Here is a 23,182-nt window from a genome sequence, read left to right as displayed (position 1 = left end):
TAAAAAGCTAAACCATCTGGAGTTATTAGACCTATTGTAAAAATGACCTTTTGAGTTGACAGGAACAAAAAAGGCCCGAAGGGTGGCTGAGTTCAAGGGTAGTCCTTCACAGTGTTCCTAAATGATGTCAGAGGTCAGGTTTAGGTGGGTTTGGGGAAGAATACCTGTGGATGTCACAGGCTCGGCGCCAGGGGGGGGCCATAGGGGTCCAGGCCCCCCCAAACAGGTCTCTGTGCCCCCCCAAACAGAGTGCTCTGTAGTAGATTTTTTGCAGTATTTTGCCCCCTCCCCCCGACAGGTGCCCCCCCCCGTCGATGCTCATAGCCCCCCCACTCGTTGCTCTCTGGCTCCGAGCCTGGGATGTCAGAAGCTGATCTGTTGTTCTGAAATGATGTGGTGAAGCCTGCCTTGTTCCTCTAATTCTCTTCCAGGTGTGACACCTTGCATGGTGTGAGTTCTGGCATGGGGCAAGCTTGAAATAGTTTATTTTTGGACAGGGTCAAGTGGTTCTAAATCACCACCGCCTTGCGATTTAGAGAGTGCAATTTGAGTGGTGTTTGAGGGGTTTCAGTAAGATGAATGTAGAAGACCCTATTCCATCTGTCTTTACAGTCTTCCGGTCTTCCTGATTTTAAAACAACATTTGTATTTATCATTTCCCATATGATGTATATGTCTCTCGTCTTCCACACACAGAGAAGTCCCGGGGCATGATTCCTTGAGTAGCAGAATAAAATGAATAGCTCTTCTGCACTACTTAAGCCTTGACCTTATGTGAGGATGACTTCAACATAACATTCCAGACAACCTGTAGAGACACATAGCCATCACCTCGATAGGTGCGTCTTGCCTATGTTGATAGCCCGAGGGCACTTCTCCAACTCTCTATGGATATAAAGGGGTCGGTTATGCAACAAGATTGACAACCTGATCTATACCCTGCCATGCTTAACGTTTCTTACTGGCTGGTGTTAATTGCATTACACCCCATTTGATCGTAAATAAATGTTATAAATGTGCACATTTATTTTTAATGCTACTGACGAGTGTAAACATGTTCAGTATGCCTATGGCAGATGTAACAGTAGGCTATACTGTATGTGCCTATTTCATTTTGAAATGAGACCTATGTTTCTTCATGCTTGTTTGCTCTCCCCCTAGGCATTTGAAAACATACCATAATTACAGTTATGTCACAATGATGCAGTGAAAGATTAATGGTATAGCCCAGGTATCAAGTCTTGCATAAAAAATCATTAGACCTATCCAAGAGATGTCTTGTTCAACAAATTTAACATTCTCAATATTGTTGTGACTGGGAGAGTGTTATACAATGATACAATGTCCATGCTGCAAAAAGCTGACACACTGATGGATTGCAGAATGGAAAGGAAACCAAGAAAAACTTTGGTGGACATCAAGGAATGTGAAGTAAGGATGCTGTAAATGCAACAAACATTCTGAACAGCACTCAAATCTCAAATGAAAAAAAATAAATAAATAAAAATAAATCATATATGCATTAGAGAGTAGTGAGGGAAAAAATGGGTAGGAGTCACTGACATTTCTGTGACACTGGAATATCAAATGTAACTTTCTACAGTTCATCGCAAAACATATTAAAGTAGACACCCCATTCAAATGTAGGCTACAAGTTGAATCACAACAAGTGAATCTACTGAAGCCTATAAACCATCCCATAGCCTACTCTCTTATATAGGGTGAGATAAGGTAAATTGGGACATCAGGTAAAATGGGACAAAGTTGGTTTTAGACCTTTATCTCTTTAAATATTAGCTGCCAATCAGAAAACATGTCATTATATTGTCACTACATATGTCCTTTACCAAATAAAATCATTTTGATTGGTCTAAAGTATCAGAAATGGGAGGTGCCAAGATTAAAAACATCAGTGGACCCAATAATTGCAAGGAAAGCCCCATGGCAAGCCGATTCTGTCTTAATGATCATAAGGATATTGTAGTTGAAACAAAAACAATATTATACAAAACTCTCATGAAATGTATGCTATTTCATGAGAGGTTTAAATTAATATCAAAACTTTTGGGCTATGTCCTTTACTTTTTAAGGAAAATGAATTTTAGTGACTTTGGTGTGCATCAGGCAAATTGGGACAAAAAAATCAGCTAAAATGGGACACTTTTACATTACATTTGCCATTAGCGTTAAGGTGTTAGCATATTAGCCGCATATTAGCCTTTTCACACTCAAAGTAGGCCCATACACTCACACACACTTACACACACTTGCACGCTTGTGCTTGTGCACACACGCACCCACACACACACACATCTGAACACTATCATTAAATGATTAAAAAATACAAATAAACATTGTCATTATTCTACAATTTGTTGCACATTTTTCAATTCTAAACTGACTGTCCCATTTTACCTGACCGAGTGTCCCATTTTACCTGAACACTTTCTTGGTCTGAGGTATGGTGTCTTGTGGTCTTTGAAGGTTAATATCTTTAAAAATATTATATTTGGAAGCATATTTTCTGCACAGAAATGTTGCTAAGACTCATATGAAGTGATAAAAGTCTTCACTTTCACCCTGTTTGGCATTTTAAATAGTTTTATTTGTGATCTACCAAAAAGTGTCCCAAATTACCTTATCTCACCCTACTAGTTTGCCTGAAAGCCGGTTTTCACCTTCTGCTCAGAGTCAGGAGCAAGTCACGTCGACAATAAATTCGGTTGCCCAGAAACCTATTTCTTTCACTCACTCAAGAATAAACGAGGTGAAGGAATGAATAGCTGGGAGGGATGGGTGAATGAATAGCAACGCGAGTTACACCCACCTTCGCATGCATGCCTCAACTGCCAGCGCGCGAGCTACAGATAGTTTAGCTCGAGCAGCCCGCGGTGACAGAAGCTGAAGGTGCAGCGGACAAGAAATTTCCGTAACTGTATTTGGGAATCTATGTATTAAAACAGGTAAGCGTTTCTTTTTTGGAATTATTTGGTATTGTCAGCCTGTTTGGTCTCGTTTGTACCTCGTAGGCTCTTTGACTTTGTAGTGTAATATTGGGTAGCCTACATTCACTGAATGTATTTGCCTTGTCAATGCACTTTTCCTATGGAGATCTTTTTACCTTGCGCGAGACGAATTTTAGACTATTTTGATAGTAATGTTCAGCTACACGTGTTTGTTTATTCCTGCAAAAAAATTCAATCACATAATTTGACGACGTGAACAACTTACAAGGATAGGGTCTGTCCCAAAAACCTGTTCAGGTGCCTATTTGCCAGTGAAAGGTAACTTTCATGTGAAAGGTTGGGGGCTTGACTTTAATACGCTTGAAAGTTCATATAGGCCAGGCAATTGAAATGATATTTTCTACAGGTAAAATAGGAAACTTTTTCGGAGGTGTTCTGGATGTTTGAAGGCCGTTTTACGTAGGCATGCTGTAGGCTAATGATAGACTGCAAAGGTTTCAGACAAACTCATGCATCGCTTGCTGACTGAATCTTGCTCTTGCACTTATAGGTACCTGTTTGGTGCCCAGTGAATCCACAAAGATGCAGGTGGCAGGGTTCAGCTCTCTGCTGATTTTGACTTCTGTATGGCTTGTACCCCTGCCGGTGCAGGGTCAAGGTAAATGCTGTCATGCATGTTCTTTAAACGTCTGTCTTCTTTTGATGTGCAGTTGGGTCCATTTTGTCAGTGTCGTTTTCATATCACTGTCTGTGTCGTTTTCATATCACTGTCTGTGTTTTCATGTCTCTGTTCTTGTAAATGTGTTTATTTATGTGTGCTTAATCCAAATGTCAAACATCCTGTTGTTTTTTCATGAAAGGCCTGCTGTGGAATTTATCTGTATGGCTGTGAATTATCCACTCATGCACTTGAGTTCATGACCTCTCTTGCAAAAAAACACATTTGTCCCCAGGAAGAGTTATTGTCTTTCGTGGCCTGTCTTTGGTGGAGAGTAACCAAAGACCTCCTTTCCCTTAGGGCACCTTTGCCCAAACCCAGCTGAGTTTAGACTCGAGTCAGCTCTATCTGGAGGGCATCGAGCCAGCAGGTTAAAAGATAACTTAAGCCCAGCTCATTCAACGTTTTCCTCAAGTTGCTTGTGTTGGGAATAGGATTTGCTGACAAGTTCAGGATTTGTATTGACAAGTACTCACATCACTTGCAAGATATTTGAGACATTTATGGGTTTTTCTCTGCTTTGTTAACTTTAAGTGAAAAGCACCATATTAGCACTGTGAGAGACTTTCATTTCTGTCACCTACTCAGGTTACCTGTAGCCCATAGGAATTGCAGTTTTATTTCTTCACTCCTGCATTGGCAAGTAAGCATCTTCATACCTCAAGCATTCCAATTTTGTAGTAGATGATTTTGCCTCAGTTTAACCTAAGAATAGACCCTGAGAATAAAACACGTCACAGTTGTGAGACATGCTTCGTTTGTCTCAAGACACCTCTATAATACCAGCATGTCTTTGAGTGAGAGACGTTGACTTAACAAGGACAAAGCCAACAACACCGTCAAATCATAGGCTCACCTAACTGGAAGGTAGGCCTAATACGTCACTCAGATGAGAGATCTTCATTTCAGAGACATTTAAGATGGTCCAAATCCCTGTTCTCTTAATCAGGTTGGTGAGACCAGCACGGTGTTTTGTTTGTTTTGTATGATGATGCATCCCTCCATTTTTAACAGTGCTTAATCTTCAGAGTAGTGAAATCTTACCACATGCTTTTTGGGTGTGCTACATCTGTGAGTCTCACCATTACTGTTTATAATCTAAAGCATACTCTGCTTTAAGCAGGCTGAGACCAGGTGTAGCTATCTAAAAAGCAGACTGGTGCCAGATGCCTCTTTTGCTAATGAGTACACAAACATTAGTGTTTGTGGGATTGTTTGCTGCACACTCATTTTCATATTTTGTTCTCTGATATCGACTCGGTTTTCGGAATGGGAATGTGTTTGCACTGGGCTTGGTTATGCCAATGTAATGTACTGTAGTTAATAGTCATGTGGGGTAGGCCTACATGGATGAGGAATGGTGAAAGTGGTATGCTTTTTTTCACCCTGGATGGTTGATCTTCTGTTGTCGTCCTTGATGGCAGGAATAGACATTCAGACTGCTATTCCAGTTTTCTCTCCCTGTCTCTTTTTCCTCCTGTCTTCTCCCTGTCTTACAACCCAGCAGCCTCTAATGAAAAAAGTCTCATTCTCGTGTAAGAAGTGCAGCATAATATCATTCTCTGATAATGACTAAAACTGATTTCACCTATATAAACATTGTTTCAGTGTTTACCTAACTGATCAACTGATGCAAATGGATCTTTTTGGCACTTCACCTAAGAGAGAATGAGACTTAGCTTGTTGATGATGTGTGTATCTTCTGCCATATCTTTTGTCTTTGTGTGCCCATATCTTGTCTATTCTGACTTGTGATGAAAGCAGACAGAGAATTGGCTCTTTTGAGGCAGTATGTGGGGTTCGGTCTGGCTTGAAACCATCTGTTACTGTAACGTCAACTTAATAAACATTTCACACAACGTCTCTGAGGGGCTGAGATTTAGTCTGTAAAAAATGAAATGACAGGTACTTGATAAGATTGAAGTGTCTAAGCAAGCCAACAGCAAAGTATATATAAGTCTATATAACTTATTGAACACAGTGAATTATAGTGTTCCAGTGTTTAATTTGTCCTGGTACAAACGTTATACCTCCACCAGTGCATTTGTTTTGCTCATTGAAAATAATAAGCTACTAGTTCTGAACAGCTATACACTGGTGGATGTGATTTGGTGTCAAGAGTAAGACCTGTTGCTGTAATGGCGAATCACAAAGGCCTGTCCCCTTCTTCCTCACTCATGAGTAGCAAAGTCATTAGGAATGTCATACTGTATGTTGCATTATGTTAACAAGTGGCAAGTTATGACTAGACTGAAGCCCACACGTTGCCCCTTTGACTTTGTTTGTGTGTGCATGTGGTCACGATACAGAAAATCAATATACATTATTTTCTACTCTGAGATGACTGACAGAAGTTTGTCATGTTTTAATTTTTGATCAGTTCCATCTCCACGAAGATTACGTTTTAAAGTTTTGGGCACAGACAAACTCAGCGTGTCTTGGAAAGAGCCCAAAGGAGATATTGAGGGCTATAAGCTGTTCTATAACACAGAGTCAGGTAAGTTTAATGGTTTGTTATTTGCATTTATGATTTACTGCAAAACTCTTGCAAAGAGGGAAGACTAAGAGAGACATATACTGTCCCCTCTAGTTTCCCTTATCTTGTCTGAGATCCACAGTGTAATTACCCTAGCAGTGTAGGAAGATGTCATGGAGGAATGGCGCTTTTTCAACTCCCACGACCAAATTACACAATACCAACTAAGTGATTATTGTCATCTTTATTATTACCAAGCTAAACTTTTAAGTTACATTCTTTGTTAGACTTGGAAATCACTGCACCTCACAATTATTACAAATTGTTGAGTCATCCTTTGACAACATCAGAATTTGATCTGACTTAAAGATGTTTACAGGAACCACTTTAATTGGCTGTTACAAGCAATTAATGGCAATAACCATAACTTTAACCTCAGGAAGGTTTGGAACTTTCCCTTGCTCCTCCTCCTTAGTTCTTCAAACGACTTGACCTCTACTTAGATCCATTAAACCCACACCTGCAGCTCTGCCCTAGCTGTCTTCTCTGCATTGATTTAAGGCAGACTCAGGCGTGTTTCTCTCCGCTGGTGTTTGGCTTTCACTCTGGAGCTGCGAGCCGCCAACTCTGGTGGCCTGGCCTGGAGGGAACGTTGATCACAGTGATGGAGAGAGTGTCAGATGAGAAGAACTGTAAACGCGACTGCAGTGGTGGCACACTGCAAAAAAAATGAAATCTAACCAAGTGTAATTATCTTATATTAAGGTCAAACATCTATTTGGTATTGTTTTAAGTATGAAAATACTTACCTAGCGCTCTCTCAAAGATCATTTCACTTAATTTAAGAAGACTTTGACTTATTTTAAGGAGTCTTATCAAGATAAATTCACTTACTGCACGGACAGATCATTTTGCTTGTTTTCAGGAAGAATTTACTTAAAATAAGTCAATTAAGTCTTAAATTAAGTCAAATGATTTCAAAAGAAAGCACTAGGTAAGTGTCTTTGTACTGAAAACAATACCAACTAGTTTATTTATCTTGATATAAGATTAAAACACTTGGTTAGACTTTATTAGACAAGCAGTTTTTTGCAGTGCAGCAGCAGCAGCTGCCTCACCAGTGCCGCAGGAACTGTGGCCACCAAAACGCAAGCCACAGCCCTGGTTTCACATAGACTCTGAGTCTCTGATAGTAGTAGGCCTCATACTACATAGACAGAGCTACCTAGTCTACAGTTTAACACCTATGATTCATTTCCTTTTGAATGTATAGATTACATTATAGATTATGCAATCATAGTAGTAGTAGTTGTAGTCCTGCTTACAGATATCTAGGGAGCCATAAGTCGCAAGATGTTAGATTGTATTGCTCTGTCATTTTGGCCCGTCATGGGATCAAACCTTTGCTTAAGTGAGAAAGTATAGGGGTATTAAAGGATGTAATAACAGTGTTGCACAACACTTCAATTTTTACAGTGTATTAAGTTCCAGCTATTTGTTTTGGCATCTGGATTGTACCCAGAGGTATAATCGTTAGTGAAATCAGCTGCTTAATTGATTGTGTGATTGGGTTGTGCTTAGTAATGCAGGTCCAAGAGCCATTATCATATTTTTCTTCAGTTTGCACACCAGGCACCGTACAAAGTATAAAGAACTGAGAAAACAAACACACACAAACACACACACACACACACACACACACACACACACACACACACACACACACACACACACACACACACACACACACACACACACATACACACACACACACACACACACACACACACACACACACACACACACACCCGAGCACCCGAGATGGAATCCTCCTGCAATTTGAATAACTAAAATGTTCTGGCATGCCTCGCAGTTAAATATGCTTGACGGCTCTGGTTGTACAACATGCCCACACAATATCCTGTGCAATCTGTTGCCTGTAGGCAGGCCGGGCTGGAAATGAAGTGCAGAAACCAATCAACAACAACAGATCGCTCTGTCAGATTATTGATGTAGATTCTCAACCTGATAGGTTACAGAGTTTGTATGGTGTACCTCACCACAACACAAAGCAGACAGTAATGGTTATTGAGGCAAGATAATGGAAAGAATGTTACACACTTGTGGTGGATCAGATTTTGATCCTAATAATCTCTGTGTCTTAATGGATGACCATCACCAGTAAATTAGCTCCTGGGTCTCTTTCATCTGCCGTAACGCTCTGTTGCAGAATAGGGCTTTTAAATGTTCAGCTGTGGAGCTTTGCCCCAGTATAGTCTCTGAGTCTTTTGGGTTGTCCTGAGGAATGTGGGAAGAGGTGTGTTCGAGCACAGAGGCTCCTCCGCCTGTCTCTCTCTGTGTGCCCCAGAGCTGTGGCTGTGGCTGCGTGTCTGTGTCGCTCCCCTTCCCCGGGCGGAGAGGCCACAGCTCGTTTCAAACGCCACACACACCTCATCCCTCCTGGCGCCGCTGGGAACGTCCACAGGAACCCACTGGGCCCCAGACAGTCAGAGAGAAGCGAAGGCTCTCATTAAAACATCAAGCCCAAGTCAGATAAAGCTAGAGCAGTGTTAATTAAAATGTTTGCAAATACTAATCTGTGTGTGTGTGTGTGTCTGTGTGTTCCAATTTCGCTGCAGGTAAAGAGGTAAAGGAATTACGGACACCTAAGAATGAGGCGAAGGCTGTGATAGAGAACTTTGATCCTGACCAGGAGTACAACATTAAGGTTGTAGCTGTTCGTGGGAACCAGGAGAGCAAGCCACTGGTGGGACAGTACAAGGGTAAGAAACAAAGGTTGGAAATCCATAGAAATATAGATGGTAACAGCTGTGAAGAAGATGAAAAGAAAAGATCTAACAGATTGGGTTATTGTCATGTTGCCTTACTTTAAACAAAATGTGTCCTCTTAGTGCTGTAGAATGATGATGGATATCTTTTACAGCACAAGGCACAAGCACAGATGCAAGTAATGACATTGTGCAACCACAGAAGCAGAAAGACCCCTCGGCTAATGAGGAGGACAATGAGATCAGAGAAGGTAAGGTCAAAGGTCAAATGATTTTACATAAGCAGTGCTTAAATTAGCCTTAACAATGCCTGACTATATGATAGCCATACCATTAACTGTCGTGAAAGAAATCCAGCATGTGGTCAGAATTCGTTTTCTGGTGGTGGTCATCATCGAGGCGCCGGTCACAGATATCACAGGGATCCTAAACATCTTTTCTTCTTCTGAGGAATTTGGATCAATGCAGAACACTGTGTTGGATGAATAAATCAATCAGTAAACAATATACTCTGGAGAACGTACAGTGGCAAACATGAGAGGAAATTGTGGAACCTGTCAAGGGCAAATCTGAGGACATATAGAACTTGCCTGAAAAGGATACTGGCTTCTATACACCGCAAGTCCAGCCAGATCTGGGGGTCCAGAGAATAAAGTTGGGCTGTGGTATGCGTCAAGCAAAGCCAAGGTAAGTTCAAAGCCATCACTCTGCATGCCTTGAAGACACTTCACTTAACATTCCAAATCAGCTTAGAGGTGCCCTCTATGTTGTATGTTTATCCATGGGTCATGTCAGTTCATAAACAAGGACTTCATGACTTCTCAGGTTAGTTCAGGATCTGACAATGTTCTAGACTGCAAAACTTCAAGGTCCAAGACATTTGTCAGACACTGAATGATAGGTTGAATATGAAGCTTGCATGTAGGAGAGAATACATACAGTAAATTGTTTGTGTATGGTGCAGTTGGTAGTGAAGTAATTGCATCTTGTGGATGATTTTTTTTGTCACATACTTGGTGTTTTGTTTATTTGGCCCTGGGGAGACACACACGGGGTGTATTTTAGATCAGGAACCTGGTTGAAAGCGAGTGTCAGGGGAAACGTGCTATTAGTGGGAGACTTTGGAGCGCGTTTTCAGACGGAGATAGTAACAGGTTGCCGTAGAGCTCCCTCACTGTTGGATCAAGAGCACTTGGCTGTCGACATGTCTGGCTGAGAGGACTATCATTTTGGAGGGTGTGTGTGTGTGTTCGTGTGTGTGTGTGTGTGTGTGTGTGTGAGGGGGTGGGGGAAGTGGCGCTGTGATAGATGCTCAAGCGAGGGAGAAAGTAAGAGATTCGCGGCGGGATGTTGGAAGGACCTACTTGAGGACGGATCTGAATTGGGTTCTGTGCCAGCGCGGAGACGCGGGCGCCGCCTGTGGGCACGGGTACAGAGAGCTGGAGCAGATTTAACCAGCAAATGCTACTCTTTATCTCTCTCCGTTAACAGGCTTGCATTCTCTCCGTCACTTTCTCTTCCTCCCCCGGCCTCCTCCGCACTCCCTCTCCCCCTTTCACACTCCCCCTTTTTGTCCCTCAGTCCTCCTTTTCCTCTCTCTCTCTCTCTCTCTCTCCATCTGCATGTTTATCTCCCTTTCACTGTTTCTTGTATCTCTTTCTCCTCACTTTGTCCCCCTGTGCTGCTGCTTTCCCTTGCCACATGTGTTTTCCTCGCAGGCTAGGCTCCCTATACTTTTTCTTGCTCTGAGTCATGCACTCCTTTTCTTTCTCTTTTTATCCCTTTCTCTTTATCTCTCTCTCTCTCTTTCTCTCTCTCTCTCTCTCTCTGTCCATCTCTCGCTCATCCCCGCAGTGCACTGAATACACTCCTTTGGCTCCTCTCCCAAGCCGTCTGTGCCCACACTTGCAGAATTCTTTTGAAATGCTCTCATGAATCTTTCGGCATTGCCACAGTTTCCACTCTGAACTCCTTGTTTTATGGAGCTTAGTTGCAGCAGTGCAGCGCCTCCCCTCCCCTTTCCCCTCCACTTCATAAGCCCTGCAGGCGTACTGTACCTTTGGGCATCTAAACACCTTGCATTTAGCTGGCGAGGGCAGGGCCCAGGAAGGGTATTATAACTGATATTAAGGGGCTAATTGAAACTGTGAAGCTGAAAAGGCCGTACTTTATATCACTACAGCTGTTTGGGGTCACCTGACCACACAGGCAAGTGTGACTCACTTCCTTAGCTATGCTGATATCATGCTTTTTCTTTTTGTCCGTGTGTGTGTGTGTGTGTGTGTGTGTGTGTGTGTGTGTGGAGAGTCAGTGATAGCAGTGTGTTGTAGAGTGTATTATTGATGCTTTAAAAGGGTTGTAAGAATTAAATAGCATTTTATTTAGCCAACTTTAATCTCTATTTAATAGCAGCTTGAAATGTTGGTCTAGACTGGAATGAATATCAAAGTATGTTTTTTTAAAAAACAGCATCAATGACAGCCTCTACAAATAAACAAAAACAATCCGTAAGATTATTATGAAAATATAATGAAGACATGCACTGCTAGTGCACAATGAAGTCTGATGTTGTTCTGACATGTTGCGGATGTCTTGACATGAAAATTACGTCTGTGAAACGCCCCTGTGAACTTTAGTGTTATCACCTTCAGATGAAATGCAGTCCTGGTCCAATGGGGAAAGGTTATGGGACTGAAAGGTCGGATTTTCAGTCGGAAAAGGCGTGGAAAGGTTCCGGCTTTGAAAGGTTCAAGGCTTTGGAAAGGCTCTGGCTGGATTGGCAGTTCAGTTCACTGTATCAGAATTGTACAGGTAGCACTGGGACTGAGGGTGCACTGCTCCATGCTGTGGACACACCTCTTGTGTTAGCCTTAATTGCATGGTCATTTGTTCTCTCCGCGGTAATTGGAACGCATCTGAAGAGATGGTGCAGGTAATGAGATCACAGTAGGTGCTGAGAGTGTGCCACTCATCAGGGCCTTCTAATATTAGGCCCTGAGGCACACAGGCACACACACACACACACAGACACGTGTGCACACACACACACACACACACACACACTCACCCTGGCACACATACACAAACATACACTACATGCCAGCACGTAAACGCAAACATAAACAAACCCGGAGGACGTGGAAGCAGTTTGAGTTGAGTGAGCTAAAGCGAAATGAGCTGTGTCTGCTCATACACAGATAAAGACCAAGGTTGTAAATCTCTTGTGCTCCTACCAAGCAGAAGCCTCCAAACAGGATATGGACTCCATCAAAGTGTGGAGCCGTTCAGATGCAGCCAACACAGTGATAAACGCTGCTGTCTCCCAGAGAAACTGTACCATTTACCAGGAGGAGAAAACGTTTTTTGTTTGCGCCTGAGAATTGTAAAGTTCTCAAGAAACTGATTTGCATAGCCCACGGATACCAGCAAGCATCTGTGTGCTCAGCCACCATTAACTAACCGAAGGAGCCAAGCACTTGCATGATTCATGGATTGCTGGTTCTTTTTCCGCACTGTTGTCAGTGGCTTAGTGAGTGACGTAATGTCAAGAGTTCAGATGTGGCACCAGATAATGAACGACCAGCTTTGTGTGCCTGCAGTTCCTGACCCTGAGCTTCCCCGGCGTTACCTCTTGGTGACTCCCATAATTCTCTGCGAATAGTTCCAGAACGAACGATCAAGAGCCGAGGGAAGAAAAAAAAAACCGATCAGTAGAGCTGCAGGGCTGTCGCTGCGGCCACTTCATATGAGGGATGAATCAACAAATCAAGCGGGTCCAGAAACAAACAACGCCTGCAGACGTCTGCGTATCTGCATGGAGAAGCGCACACCTCCCTCACTCCTCACCTTGAGTAATGTCTGATGGGGTAAATACGCCGTCAGTGAATTTTCGGCTCTTTGACAGAGTCATTTGGAAGCGCAAGATTAATTGCAGAGGCGCAATACCTCGGCGGATGCCTCACCAGAACTAGGCTAGGTTAAAGGCACCATCCGTCTGACAGGAACAGCACTGGTTCCACCTTTGAGACTGCCATGCAAGCCAATTAACCACCAATTTTCAGACGTATACGGGAACCTCGGGGCACTTTGTAAATGCTTGACAAGAAACTGAGGGGAAACTGACTCATTTAAAGGCGTTTAGTTACTGAATGTAGACTTGCAATGCTTACAAAATGCAGGCTTCTAAATATCCGTCAGTGGCAAAGTGACATTACCCATCTCAACTTGCCCGGGAAGGAGATTTTATTTTTAGATAAACAAAGAGGTATCTGAAGGTGTAATTAGCATTCTGTTCAGAGAGCTAAAACACCACTTATGAAGTGAAAGCTGTGCAGTACCTAACAGATGTTGGGAAGAAGACCGTTGGGAGTGGTCTGAGACAAAAGCGAGCACACACAGAAGCGCGCACACACACACACACACACACACACACACACATACACACACACACACACACACTCTCTCATAGTAGTGCATACAGTATGCACATACATGCAAAGTAACAGTAACAAAAATAATGCACACAAATACACTCTCATACACATACTGTAGGCACACACAATAAGCTCAGGTAGCCTACTTTACTGACAAAAGAACACTACGCTCGTGTTCGCCATACATTGCTATGGGCTTGGTAGCCTGAATAATCCTTTGTTGCGCTTCACAACCACAAAATGTGTGTGTGGCAGAAGTTGATTTAAATATGCACAGGATGCCGCGGGACCTGGTAATTTCCCCAGGGCGGGCCCACAAGCTCCAGAACTTCATCATAATGTCGGAGGCTTGTTTGTTTGTGTCAGCGGCGCTGACAGATAAACATGTAACATCCCTGCTCTGCCGGTAACATGGCAGTCTCGCCATATGGTCTACTACGCTACTGCCTGACCATTTAAAACAAAAGGCCACGAAATCATAGAGTAGAGCGCTGATCTGTCACCGCTGCTTCAGGCTGTGGTCTGAGGCGGTTGGTGGTGATGACTGAGCAGCAGACACAAACAGTATTCAGAGTGACTGACTAAGACCCTAAAGATAACAAATAGTTTTTGGTCACAAGAAAATTATATGTAGGCTATACATACTTTTTTGAAAGGAATTTGATTTGCTAGTGTTTTTGGTGTGATAAGGCAGTAAGTATTTCTGTGTGTGGTTTGTTGGTTAGAGTTTGTGGTTGTCGGTGAGGGTGAAGGATTGCTGATTGATCAGATTTTGGCAGTATAATGCTTCATTTGTAGTGCCATTTATTCTGCTCATCTTCACAGCAGCACACACTGCTCCCATTCCATCTTCAGGGCCCGGTTACTTTTTCAATTTGGTGACAGGTGACAGGACATGTCGCCGCACCTCTGTGCAGAATCCGATAGCCAAGGTAGTGCTGTTATTTCTGCTGCTAACAGGGAGCTTCAGCTTGTTAACATTCTTACATGTTGTTGCCCATTGTTCACCTGTCTGGCATTGGTGCTGACTTTCTGTTGGAATTTTGGGCTGCAGCCTCACTGGTGGTGACTAAGTGATTGACGTGTGGCTAGATTTAAAGATTATGAAATTGATTTACTCCTTAATGTCTCAGGTTTGCCGTCTACTGATTGATCTACTGAAGGAAGAAGAAGACAAAGGGGATGGCATTCTTATTTTAGAAGCAATTAGAGTTTCAGAGTGAGTTTGGGACTTGGAATGGGGGATGGGGGAACTACACATATTATTTATCTGTGTGTACCTGTGTGTGTGCTCTTTAAAGATATGAAGTTGGTTGTTGGTGATATATAGCCCTGTTTGCATTTTGTGCATGCGTGAGTGTGTATGTGTGTGAAAAAGTGTCCACAATTTAGCTGTTTTAATTTATTTTATTTAGATTTATATTTGACTTTAATCAGTGAATCCCATTGAGATCTTAGATCTCTTTTTCAACGGAGCCCTGGCCAGCAAAAGTAAAAGTACTGTACACTAAGAAAAACAACAGAAAAACTATACAAACATGTCACACAGAACAGTATACAATATTGTTCAGACACAACAAACAAGGGGATAAATAACAAGAGCTACATCTATCTCTAAATTACAGGAGCGTCTGTCTGTCTATTTGGCTGTTATTTTCATTATCGTTGAACCATTAGTCCGATTGATTTGAAAATGAACAGGTGTCTTGCTACAGGCACAAGTAAGTGCAGCGCCGATGACATTGTTTGGATATATAGTGCACAAGATACTGTTAAATATATCAGTAAAATAAGCACACATAGGCTTTCATGCTATTTTTAAGGCAGACTTACCTGCGGGCATGTAATTGGGCTATGGGTTTTCTACAGGAATAGCATGTCTGAGCTGGCACTGCACTAGTAACAAAAAGACAAATATAAGATGGACAGGACATGGACATTGTACAACAACTTGCACCTTTCAATGGTACAAAAAGAGACTCTCCCCACTCCAAAACCCTGGCACAAGAGTGGGTGTAGTTCAGTTAACCCATTACCTCCACCAGCAGATCATTACACAGCTAATACCCTGAGACACATGTGCAAAAGCTCATTAAATTATTAAAGCAGTGTCCTAGAACAGTGAAGGTTGCATCTAGCATCTTCACAGGGTGTGTGTGTGTGTGTGTGTGTGTGTGTGTGTGTGTGTGTGTGTGTGTGTGTGTGTGTGTGTGTGTGTGTGTGTGTGTGTGTGTGTGTGTGTGTGTGTGTGTGTGTGATTGTGGGTGGGTGAATGTGATGCCAGGCAGCATCCGGACACACCAGTCACTGAGAGTATTATGATAACTCAAGCTGAAACAGCTTGAAGTGAGCTCTTTCTCTCAGGCAGTTAACAGTGATGCACTACATGTTCACTTCACTTGGACAGGTATGCATTCCAGAGCTGTCAGTACACTCAGCCAATGCATATTTTAGGCGTATGAGTAGTGGATATAATATCAGATCGAAGTACGAATCTCAGCCAGCTAGGTTAAGCCATTGTTTTTTTTTTAAAGGCAAGCACAGCTTCCAGCTACTCATGTCAATGTTCATTCAAAGTAAGCTGAATGAAAGCTGTCATGCCAAGTAAATGCATGTGTCTACGTGACGACAAATCTTCTTAAGTGGGATAGGACGTTTTTACGCCTTCCACTCTCCGGCAATCTACTGGCAACCTCTCACCTTTGACCCCATGACCTCTCAAAAACCTCTAGTCTGGAGGCCTTCCTTTTCGTAGGTGTGTGCTGTCAAAAGAAGATCCCTCCTCAGCGCAGCTGGTAGCGTTTGGCAGACAGCAGGGGCCCTGCTATTGGAGCTACTCTCACACTCACGGCTGCTTTCTCGCTCCGAGCGTCTCTGCTCCCCTACTGTGATCAGTGAAAATCAGTCAGGGTAAACTCCATTGGCTTTCATTTGTTGCACGTTCCCTCAAATTAGCCTCTCTTCACCTGAGTGCGTCTGTATTTATCTGTGCACACACACACACACACACACACACACACACACACTGTCAACAAGCATCATTTATTTTTTGTGTGTGCTGTATACACCTAAGATTTCATTTGGTGGCCCCTGCTGTTCCAAGAGCAACCCTCAGACTCTGTGGAGACATGTACGGAGCAATTGATCTGCATAGCTGCGCTGTGGGTGAGGGCGCTGCTCTTTTTGCTCCGCCGTCGTGGGTGCCAAGTTAAATGACTGAGGGAAAACACCATAAGATTCCTGTCTAAGGATCCCGACGTGTTGTGGCACGATAAGCAGCACATACGTTGTCGTTTACTGTGGGCATTTTTTCCCCCGGAGTGTAACTTTATTTTCATCTGTCATTTTCTGTGCCTCTGAGCTCCAATCCACTCACCTTTAGTCGGCGCCAGTCTATTCGTTTTCACTTCACTCCTATTTTGATTTCACCTGTCTGTCTTTTCCACTTGATGTCTTGGTTCTATACTATCTTACTCCTCCTGGTCCTCTATCCTGTTTGCTGCTATGGAGGACCCTCCAGCTCTAGTCTAATCCCTGCTGTTTGACTGTATTCTATTCTATGCTATTCTACTCCATTCTTCCCCATTTTGCTCTGCTGTCCTTTTTTTGACTCTTCCCCAGTCTACTGTCTGTTAACGACTTCTACATTTCTGCTGCATATTGCTTTTCATTTGTTCAAGTCCTCTCTCCTCCGTACACTGGTAGTCTTCTCAGCCTCGCTCAACAGTGCTCTGTTATTCACTTGTTGTGTATGTTATCTTCAGGATGCTGTTTATGGGTGGACAGTACTGCAGCATTCTGCAGTAGTTTGTCTTTATGCACAGTTTTTCCTATTTCAAAGTAATCTGCTCAACCTTAGTCAGCTGAGCTCCGGGAGTTTGGCAGGATAATCAGATCTCGACAGTAAAAAAAGTATAGTCATGTAATGTATGCTAAGTGTATGCATGCCTGGCAGGAGAGAATAGAGTCTGGTCTTCAGACACTGATTCCCTGGGCTGATGAATGAGTTTTGTGCTGATGACTAACTGATGCCTGTGTTTGTGCGCCATCAGCCCACCATGTTCTTCATGTTTGCTTATTTCCCCAGGGAGCTCAGACCAGCGATTCGGCGCTAAGATTTGCTTTTCTCCCAGCACCGCTTCTTCAGTCTGCATGAAAACGACGGGAGGAGGAGGAGAAAGAAAAAAGGAAAAAAAAGAAAAGTTCTCTGTCACCGAGAGCTATCAGGGCTGCAGCAATTTACTGCAGGATTGGCGACGAGGCTGTGACACACACAACTAATCAGCTCGGTCCAAACCACCGAGGACTCAGGCCGTGGACCGAGCCACGTGTTGATTTGCTCTAAATGCATCGAGCTGTCTTTTGTCTTCAGTGCAACTTAAGGAGAACGCGTGTCGTGAATAACAACACACCTGTGCTGTCAAGTGTGCACTAAGAATAGTGTGTGTCAAGAGTACATTAAGAGTTTTTTTTTTTTTTTATGCACGGTAGTAGCAGATGTCTACCAAACCTCATGAGGGTTAATATATTTAATTTACGATGAAAGCAGTTTTCAGGTGAAACAATGCCCAGAGTGGTGCTGATTTAAGTATAATTAGTGCATCAGAATAGTCTCGCTGCTCTGGGAATTCGGAATAACATGTTTCACATATATGACACAAGGTGCAATTTGTGTCACTGAAAATGAATAAACATTCAGTTCAGTCTGACTCCATATCCTGTGAAACAATCTGTTTGTCATTGTGGCTGTATTTAAAAAAGAAAAAAGAAAAAAGCATTCAAAGTGATTTAGAATTGACTGACAGTGGAAGAATGCGGAGTCAACGGTGGTTAAATCAAGGCGTTACAGAAGTCATTTGGGTCACTGCACAGATGTACTGTAGTGCCTGATCTAAAATCCTTGGGTTGTCTTTCTGACGCGTATAGTCAGTCACTCTGAGCTCATCCGTGCCCTTACCCATGGCCTTCTCATTCCTCAGTGAAAGCTTGGGATTTACAGCTGAGTGACTTAAACTCTCACACTAGGCTACCTGAGCGTGTTGTATCTGGTCAATTTCCAGATCTTAGTGGGCTTGACTGAAAGAAGTCCTTGAAAATGTAAAATTGCTAAATGAGATCTCAAATATCAAATGCTAATGAGAAATTACTGGATTCCACTCTGTCTAAATGTACTAAAATTGTTTTTTTGTTTGTTTGTTTGACCCCAACTGCACATCAAAAGCTTGGGATTTGTGCACATTTTCCTTGAAGTTCAATAATTTGTTGCAGTGAGTGAGGATATGGTGGAAAGTAGTCAATCATGCTTGACTCATCTTGTTCTTTGTAGTGGACCAGTTTACATGTAGAATCCCGGCCACTGCGGACATTGTGATCCTGGTCGATGGCTCCTGGAGTATTGGCCGCATCAATTTCCGCCTGGTCCGAGCATTTCTGGAGAACTTGGTCAGTGCTTTCTCACTGGGTTCAGACCAGACCAGAATTGGTAAGTGGCTCCCCACATTGAACCCTCCTTTCACGGTTAATGGACATCTCTTCAAAATGTCCTGAAATGTTCATCTTCTGCGCAGTCCATTAAAGGGATATTCCGCCATTTTTGGAAATACACTCATTTTCCACCTCCCCTCGAGCAAAACAATCGATATTTACCTTGTTCCCGTTCATCCAGCCATTCTGTGAGTCTGGCGATACAACTTTTAGCTTCAGCCTAGCATAGATCACTGAATCGGATTAGACCATTAGCTTCTCGCCTGCTAGCTTCATGTTTAAAAGTGACTAAGATTTCTGATAATTTTCCCATTTAAAACGTGTCTCCTCTCAAGTTAGAAAGTGCAATAAGACCAACTGAAAATGAAACCTGGCGTTTTTCTAGGCTGATTTGACATGGAACTACACTCTCATCTGGCGTAATAATCAAGGCAACTTGCAAACGTACCATAGGCGCAGTGATATCGTACGCAGCATCTGAAAATAGTCCCCATAGACATCAAGCAGTAGTAGTGCCAGTAGCTGCAAGTTGCCTTGATTATTACGCCAGATGAGAATGTAGTTCCATGTCAAATCAGCCTAGAAAAACGGCAGGGTTCATTTTCAGTTGGTCTTATTGCACTTTCTAACTTGAGAGGACACACGTTTTAAATGGGAAAATTACCAGAAATATTAGTCACTTTTAAACATGAAGCTAGCAGGCGAGAAGCTAATGGTCTAATCCGATTCAATGATCTATGGTAGGCTGAAGCTAAAAGTTGTATCGCCAGACTCACAGAATGGCTGGATGAACGGGAACAAGGTAAATATCGATTGTTTTGCTCGAGGGAAGGTGGAAAATGAGCGTATTTCCACAAATGGCGGAATATCCCTTTAAGCATTTTCACATTCTTTCTGAGACACAGTGTTTCAGTCCATATAATATTACTCTGAGAGTGAGAGTGCTCCAACTGTGGACATTTCTGCTTTCAGGTTTGGCTCAGTACAGTGGTGACCCACGGATCGAGTGGCATCTGAATGCCCACACGACCAAACAGTCTGTGATTGACGCTGTGAAGACCCTGCCGTACAAAGGAGGCAACACACTCACTGGTACTCACTCCCGCTTGCTGTATTTTCCATGGGCTCTCTATGCCTTTTTGCATTTTTTTGTGCTTTTCACCTACTTTGCTTACATTTTTTTAAATTTCTGCTACACATAAATGGGCTTCGATGCAGAGGCTGTGCTCTAGCATTCAGAATGCTACTTTGGTCAAAGCAACTGAGCCTCTGGCTTTTATTCAATGCATTTGTAATGAACACAAGACACTCAATACCTGGATAGGACATTTACAGATGTAGTTCCTTGTGGACGACAATCCTGCTTTATTTGTTTTGGTCTTAGCAAGTCCACGAGTTTTCTAATCGATACATGGATTGCTCCAGGTTGGTAATTAAGATTACTGAATGCATACACATCCACGGGGAATTGAGGCACAGACGAGGTGCATTTGTTGCATTAGATCTAACATGTTCACAGGCATGCAAACTCCTCACCTTTCGGCGATATTCGCCGTTTTGAATCAAAAATAGGTGACTTACATGATTCGTGCAGATCCGATGAGAAAATATTTAGGGGGGGGGGGGGGGGGCAAGGTGAATTGAATTTACAACTGAGTTTAAAAATCATGCGCAGACGCTAACGCATCTTGAGGTGTTTCCAGAGCCGCATTTAAAACGTGTCTGATCAGCAAGGGATGCGTGAATGTAGCCCTTATGCGTTTAATAAACATTAGTGGAAGCTAATTGTTGACAAAGGCGCAACGAACAGAACGCGCACGCCAATAGCCTCCCTGTTGTGAGCGCAGATAGATGCGTATCAGGTGGAATAGTGATTCTGGACAGATGGAGGGGAGATGCCGAGGGATTTCAAAGGTGGGCTAGTTGAAACTTTCAACTTCTATTAGAAAAAGACGCTGAGTGAAGCAACGGGCATAGGTTGTTTTCTTCTAATGTTATGAAAGTCAGCGAAATTAGACAAAAATGTAGACATAACGAGTTATTTTGATGAAGAATAGGCTACGTGCAGTTTGAACCATCTAGATCGGCAAAAGGTGAAGCAAATAGGCAGACTTTATCAGTGTATATCAAAGGCTAATGTGACTGTTGAATTAAATGCTCATAAACTGGTCTGGTTTGTTTTGTCCGGAGACGTAGTTGATTGACATGCTAATGCTGTCTTGAAGCACACTGCGCATAGACCTTACGCAAAGCCTACGCAAAAGATAGCCTATGCAACTCAAATGATTCGCTATAGTAACGTAGCCAAAAAAAGTTGCGACTGCTTCAGACCACACGTAACGCACGTAACCGTTTGAGTGTGTGTGACTTGCGACAAGTTTCAGTTACACCCGGATCATTACGAGTTCGTAAGCCATGCGTAACGTAAATTTACATTTGATTGTCGAGTTACAGGACCCTGATCAGTAGCCTAGTCTGTGACTACAGGTAGCCTACAGTTTAACATGTAATATGAAGACAGTTCACATAACTTTATTGGTTGGTTAAACACTAGCACAATATAAACCACAAGTATGCATATTAAAACATTTAAAAACAATTTGAAAAAATAAAGCCTATCTACCCTATTTTATATAATAATATTAGGCCTAGTTTGAAATAGTGTGTCTCAAGCAAGTTTATTGATTACCTGGTTTGGTCCAACAAATATTCAGACTTATAGTTTAAAGGGACACTTCACCGATTAGCATTAAGCTTTGTATCTTTAGAAAACCAGTCATGTTTTTGAATGGTCATGCATCATTCCCTCAGTTTGCCTTGAGATGGGAGAAATACGGATTTCAGTGAAACCCATGAATAGGACTTCCTGCTTTCAATGATGTAAAATGATGATTTTACATCATTGAAAGCAGGAAGTCCAACATTGAAATCAGTATTTCTCCCATCTCAAGGCAAACTGAGGGAATAATGCATGACCATTCAAAAACATGACTAGTTTTCTAAAGATACAAAGCTTAATGCTAATCGGTGAAGTGTCCCTGTGTCCATTAGGCCTATGAAATCATCAGAAAAGAAAGCGGGTCCCTCACACTTTGGAAGATTTTTTTCCATTTTTTGTTCCGCGGGGGGGGGGGGGGGGGGGGGCTCTGGGGGTCGGAGAAGAGTCTCACCTTTTTCACCCCTGACCAGTTTGCATGCCTGTGTTCAAGATTGGGCCATTTGTGGTTCTTCTCTTAAAATGCCATTAGTGAAGGTGAGACAGTATCTCTGTGTCTGAATTAGCAGGGATCGTGTTAGCCATGTAAGTGTGACAGATTGACTTCCTGTGTGAAACCTCTCCATTGTAAGTCTGTTTTGCAACTGTCCTGACACTTTAATATACCCTGAGGTCATTTGTGACTTTGAGGAGGGTGTCTTCTTCCCCATCTCACATTGATCGCTTGTTTTGAATCTGTTGCCGTCTTTGACCTGAAATAAGACAATCAATACATCTTTGTATTTCCAGGCCTTGCATTGACGTACATCTTGGAGAACAGTTTCAAGCCGGAGTCAGGCGCCAGGACGGGCATTCCCAAAATTGGCATCCTGATCACGGATGGGAAATCACAGGACGATGTGCAGCCTCCTGCCCAGAGTCTCCGGAATGCAGGAATTGAGCTGTTTGCCATTGGTATGACCTTTAGAGTATAGTTTCCACAGGGAAATAAGGAATTATGTATGTCATCAGTCAACAACTATTATATTCAAAACGAAAGCAGCAGTGATAACAGTTCTATTTTTCATGATGTACTTCCCTTAGAACTATGGTAAATCCATACATGCCAGTGCTATTTTTCACATACTCTATGAGTAAGAGACTGGTTGGTTAGGTAATGATCAGTTACTGTATTTGTAGATTATTAATTGTGGATGTCAGGAGTAATTGTTCGCTTAGAGAATATGAAAGATGTTTTGACATGTACTGTACATAGATGTCACTCATGATTAAAATGGGCTCTCACCGGGCTTGAGCACTAACAGCTGTTATGACTGTATTGTGAAGGTGTGAAGAACGCCGACGAGAATGAGCTGAAGGCCATCGCCTCTGCTCCTCAGGAGACCCACGTGTATAACGTGGCAGACTTCAGCGACATGAGCAGCATCGTGGAAAGCCTCACCCGCACCATCTGTGATCGCGTCGAGCAGCTCAATAAGGATCTCAAAGGCAAGCATGAGACCTGCTGCTTACTAGCCTACTCCTGGGGTCGCTCTAGGTGGATGAGAAAATACAGACGTTTACGAATTGGTATTATGCTGTATGAGAAATTCTGGGAGTA

General features: G+C 42.7%; 1 protein-coding gene across 2 annotated transcripts in view; it reads left to right on the top strand.

Annotated features, from left to right (window-relative positions):
- Window positions 1-2,762: 2,762 nt before the first annotated feature.
- col14a1b (collagen, type XIV, alpha 1b) overlaps window positions 2,763-23,182 on the top strand; it is a 64,093-nt gene continuing 43,673 nt past the window's right edge. For both annotated transcript variants that reach the window (XM_062529595.1, XM_062529596.1), the window contains exons 1-9: window positions 2,763-2,963; window positions 3,517-3,624; window positions 6,065-6,181; window positions 8,800-8,943; window positions 9,105-9,200; window positions 18,709-18,864; window positions 19,839-19,958; window positions 22,372-22,536; window positions 22,909-23,070. In XM_062529595.1, the coding sequence (XP_062385579.1) occupies window positions 3,549-3,624; window positions 6,065-6,181; window positions 8,800-8,943; window positions 9,105-9,200; window positions 18,709-18,864; window positions 19,839-19,958; window positions 22,372-22,536; window positions 22,909-23,070 (1,036 nt within the window). In that variant the 5' untranslated portion in view covers window positions 2,763-2,963; window positions 3,517-3,548. The remainder of the gene's footprint in view (window positions 2,964-3,516; window positions 3,625-6,064; window positions 6,182-8,799; window positions 8,944-9,104; window positions 9,201-18,708; window positions 18,865-19,838; window positions 19,959-22,371; window positions 22,537-22,908; window positions 23,071-23,182) is intronic.

The sequence above is a fragment of the Sardina pilchardus genome, chromosome 24 (genome assembly GCF_963854185.1).
Source record: "Sardina pilchardus chromosome 24, fSarPil1.1, whole genome shotgun sequence".
Taxonomy (NCBI): domain Eukaryota; kingdom Metazoa; phylum Chordata; class Actinopteri; order Clupeiformes; family Clupeidae; genus Sardina; species Sardina pilchardus.
This window is presented reverse-complemented; position numbering and strand designations above follow the sequence as displayed.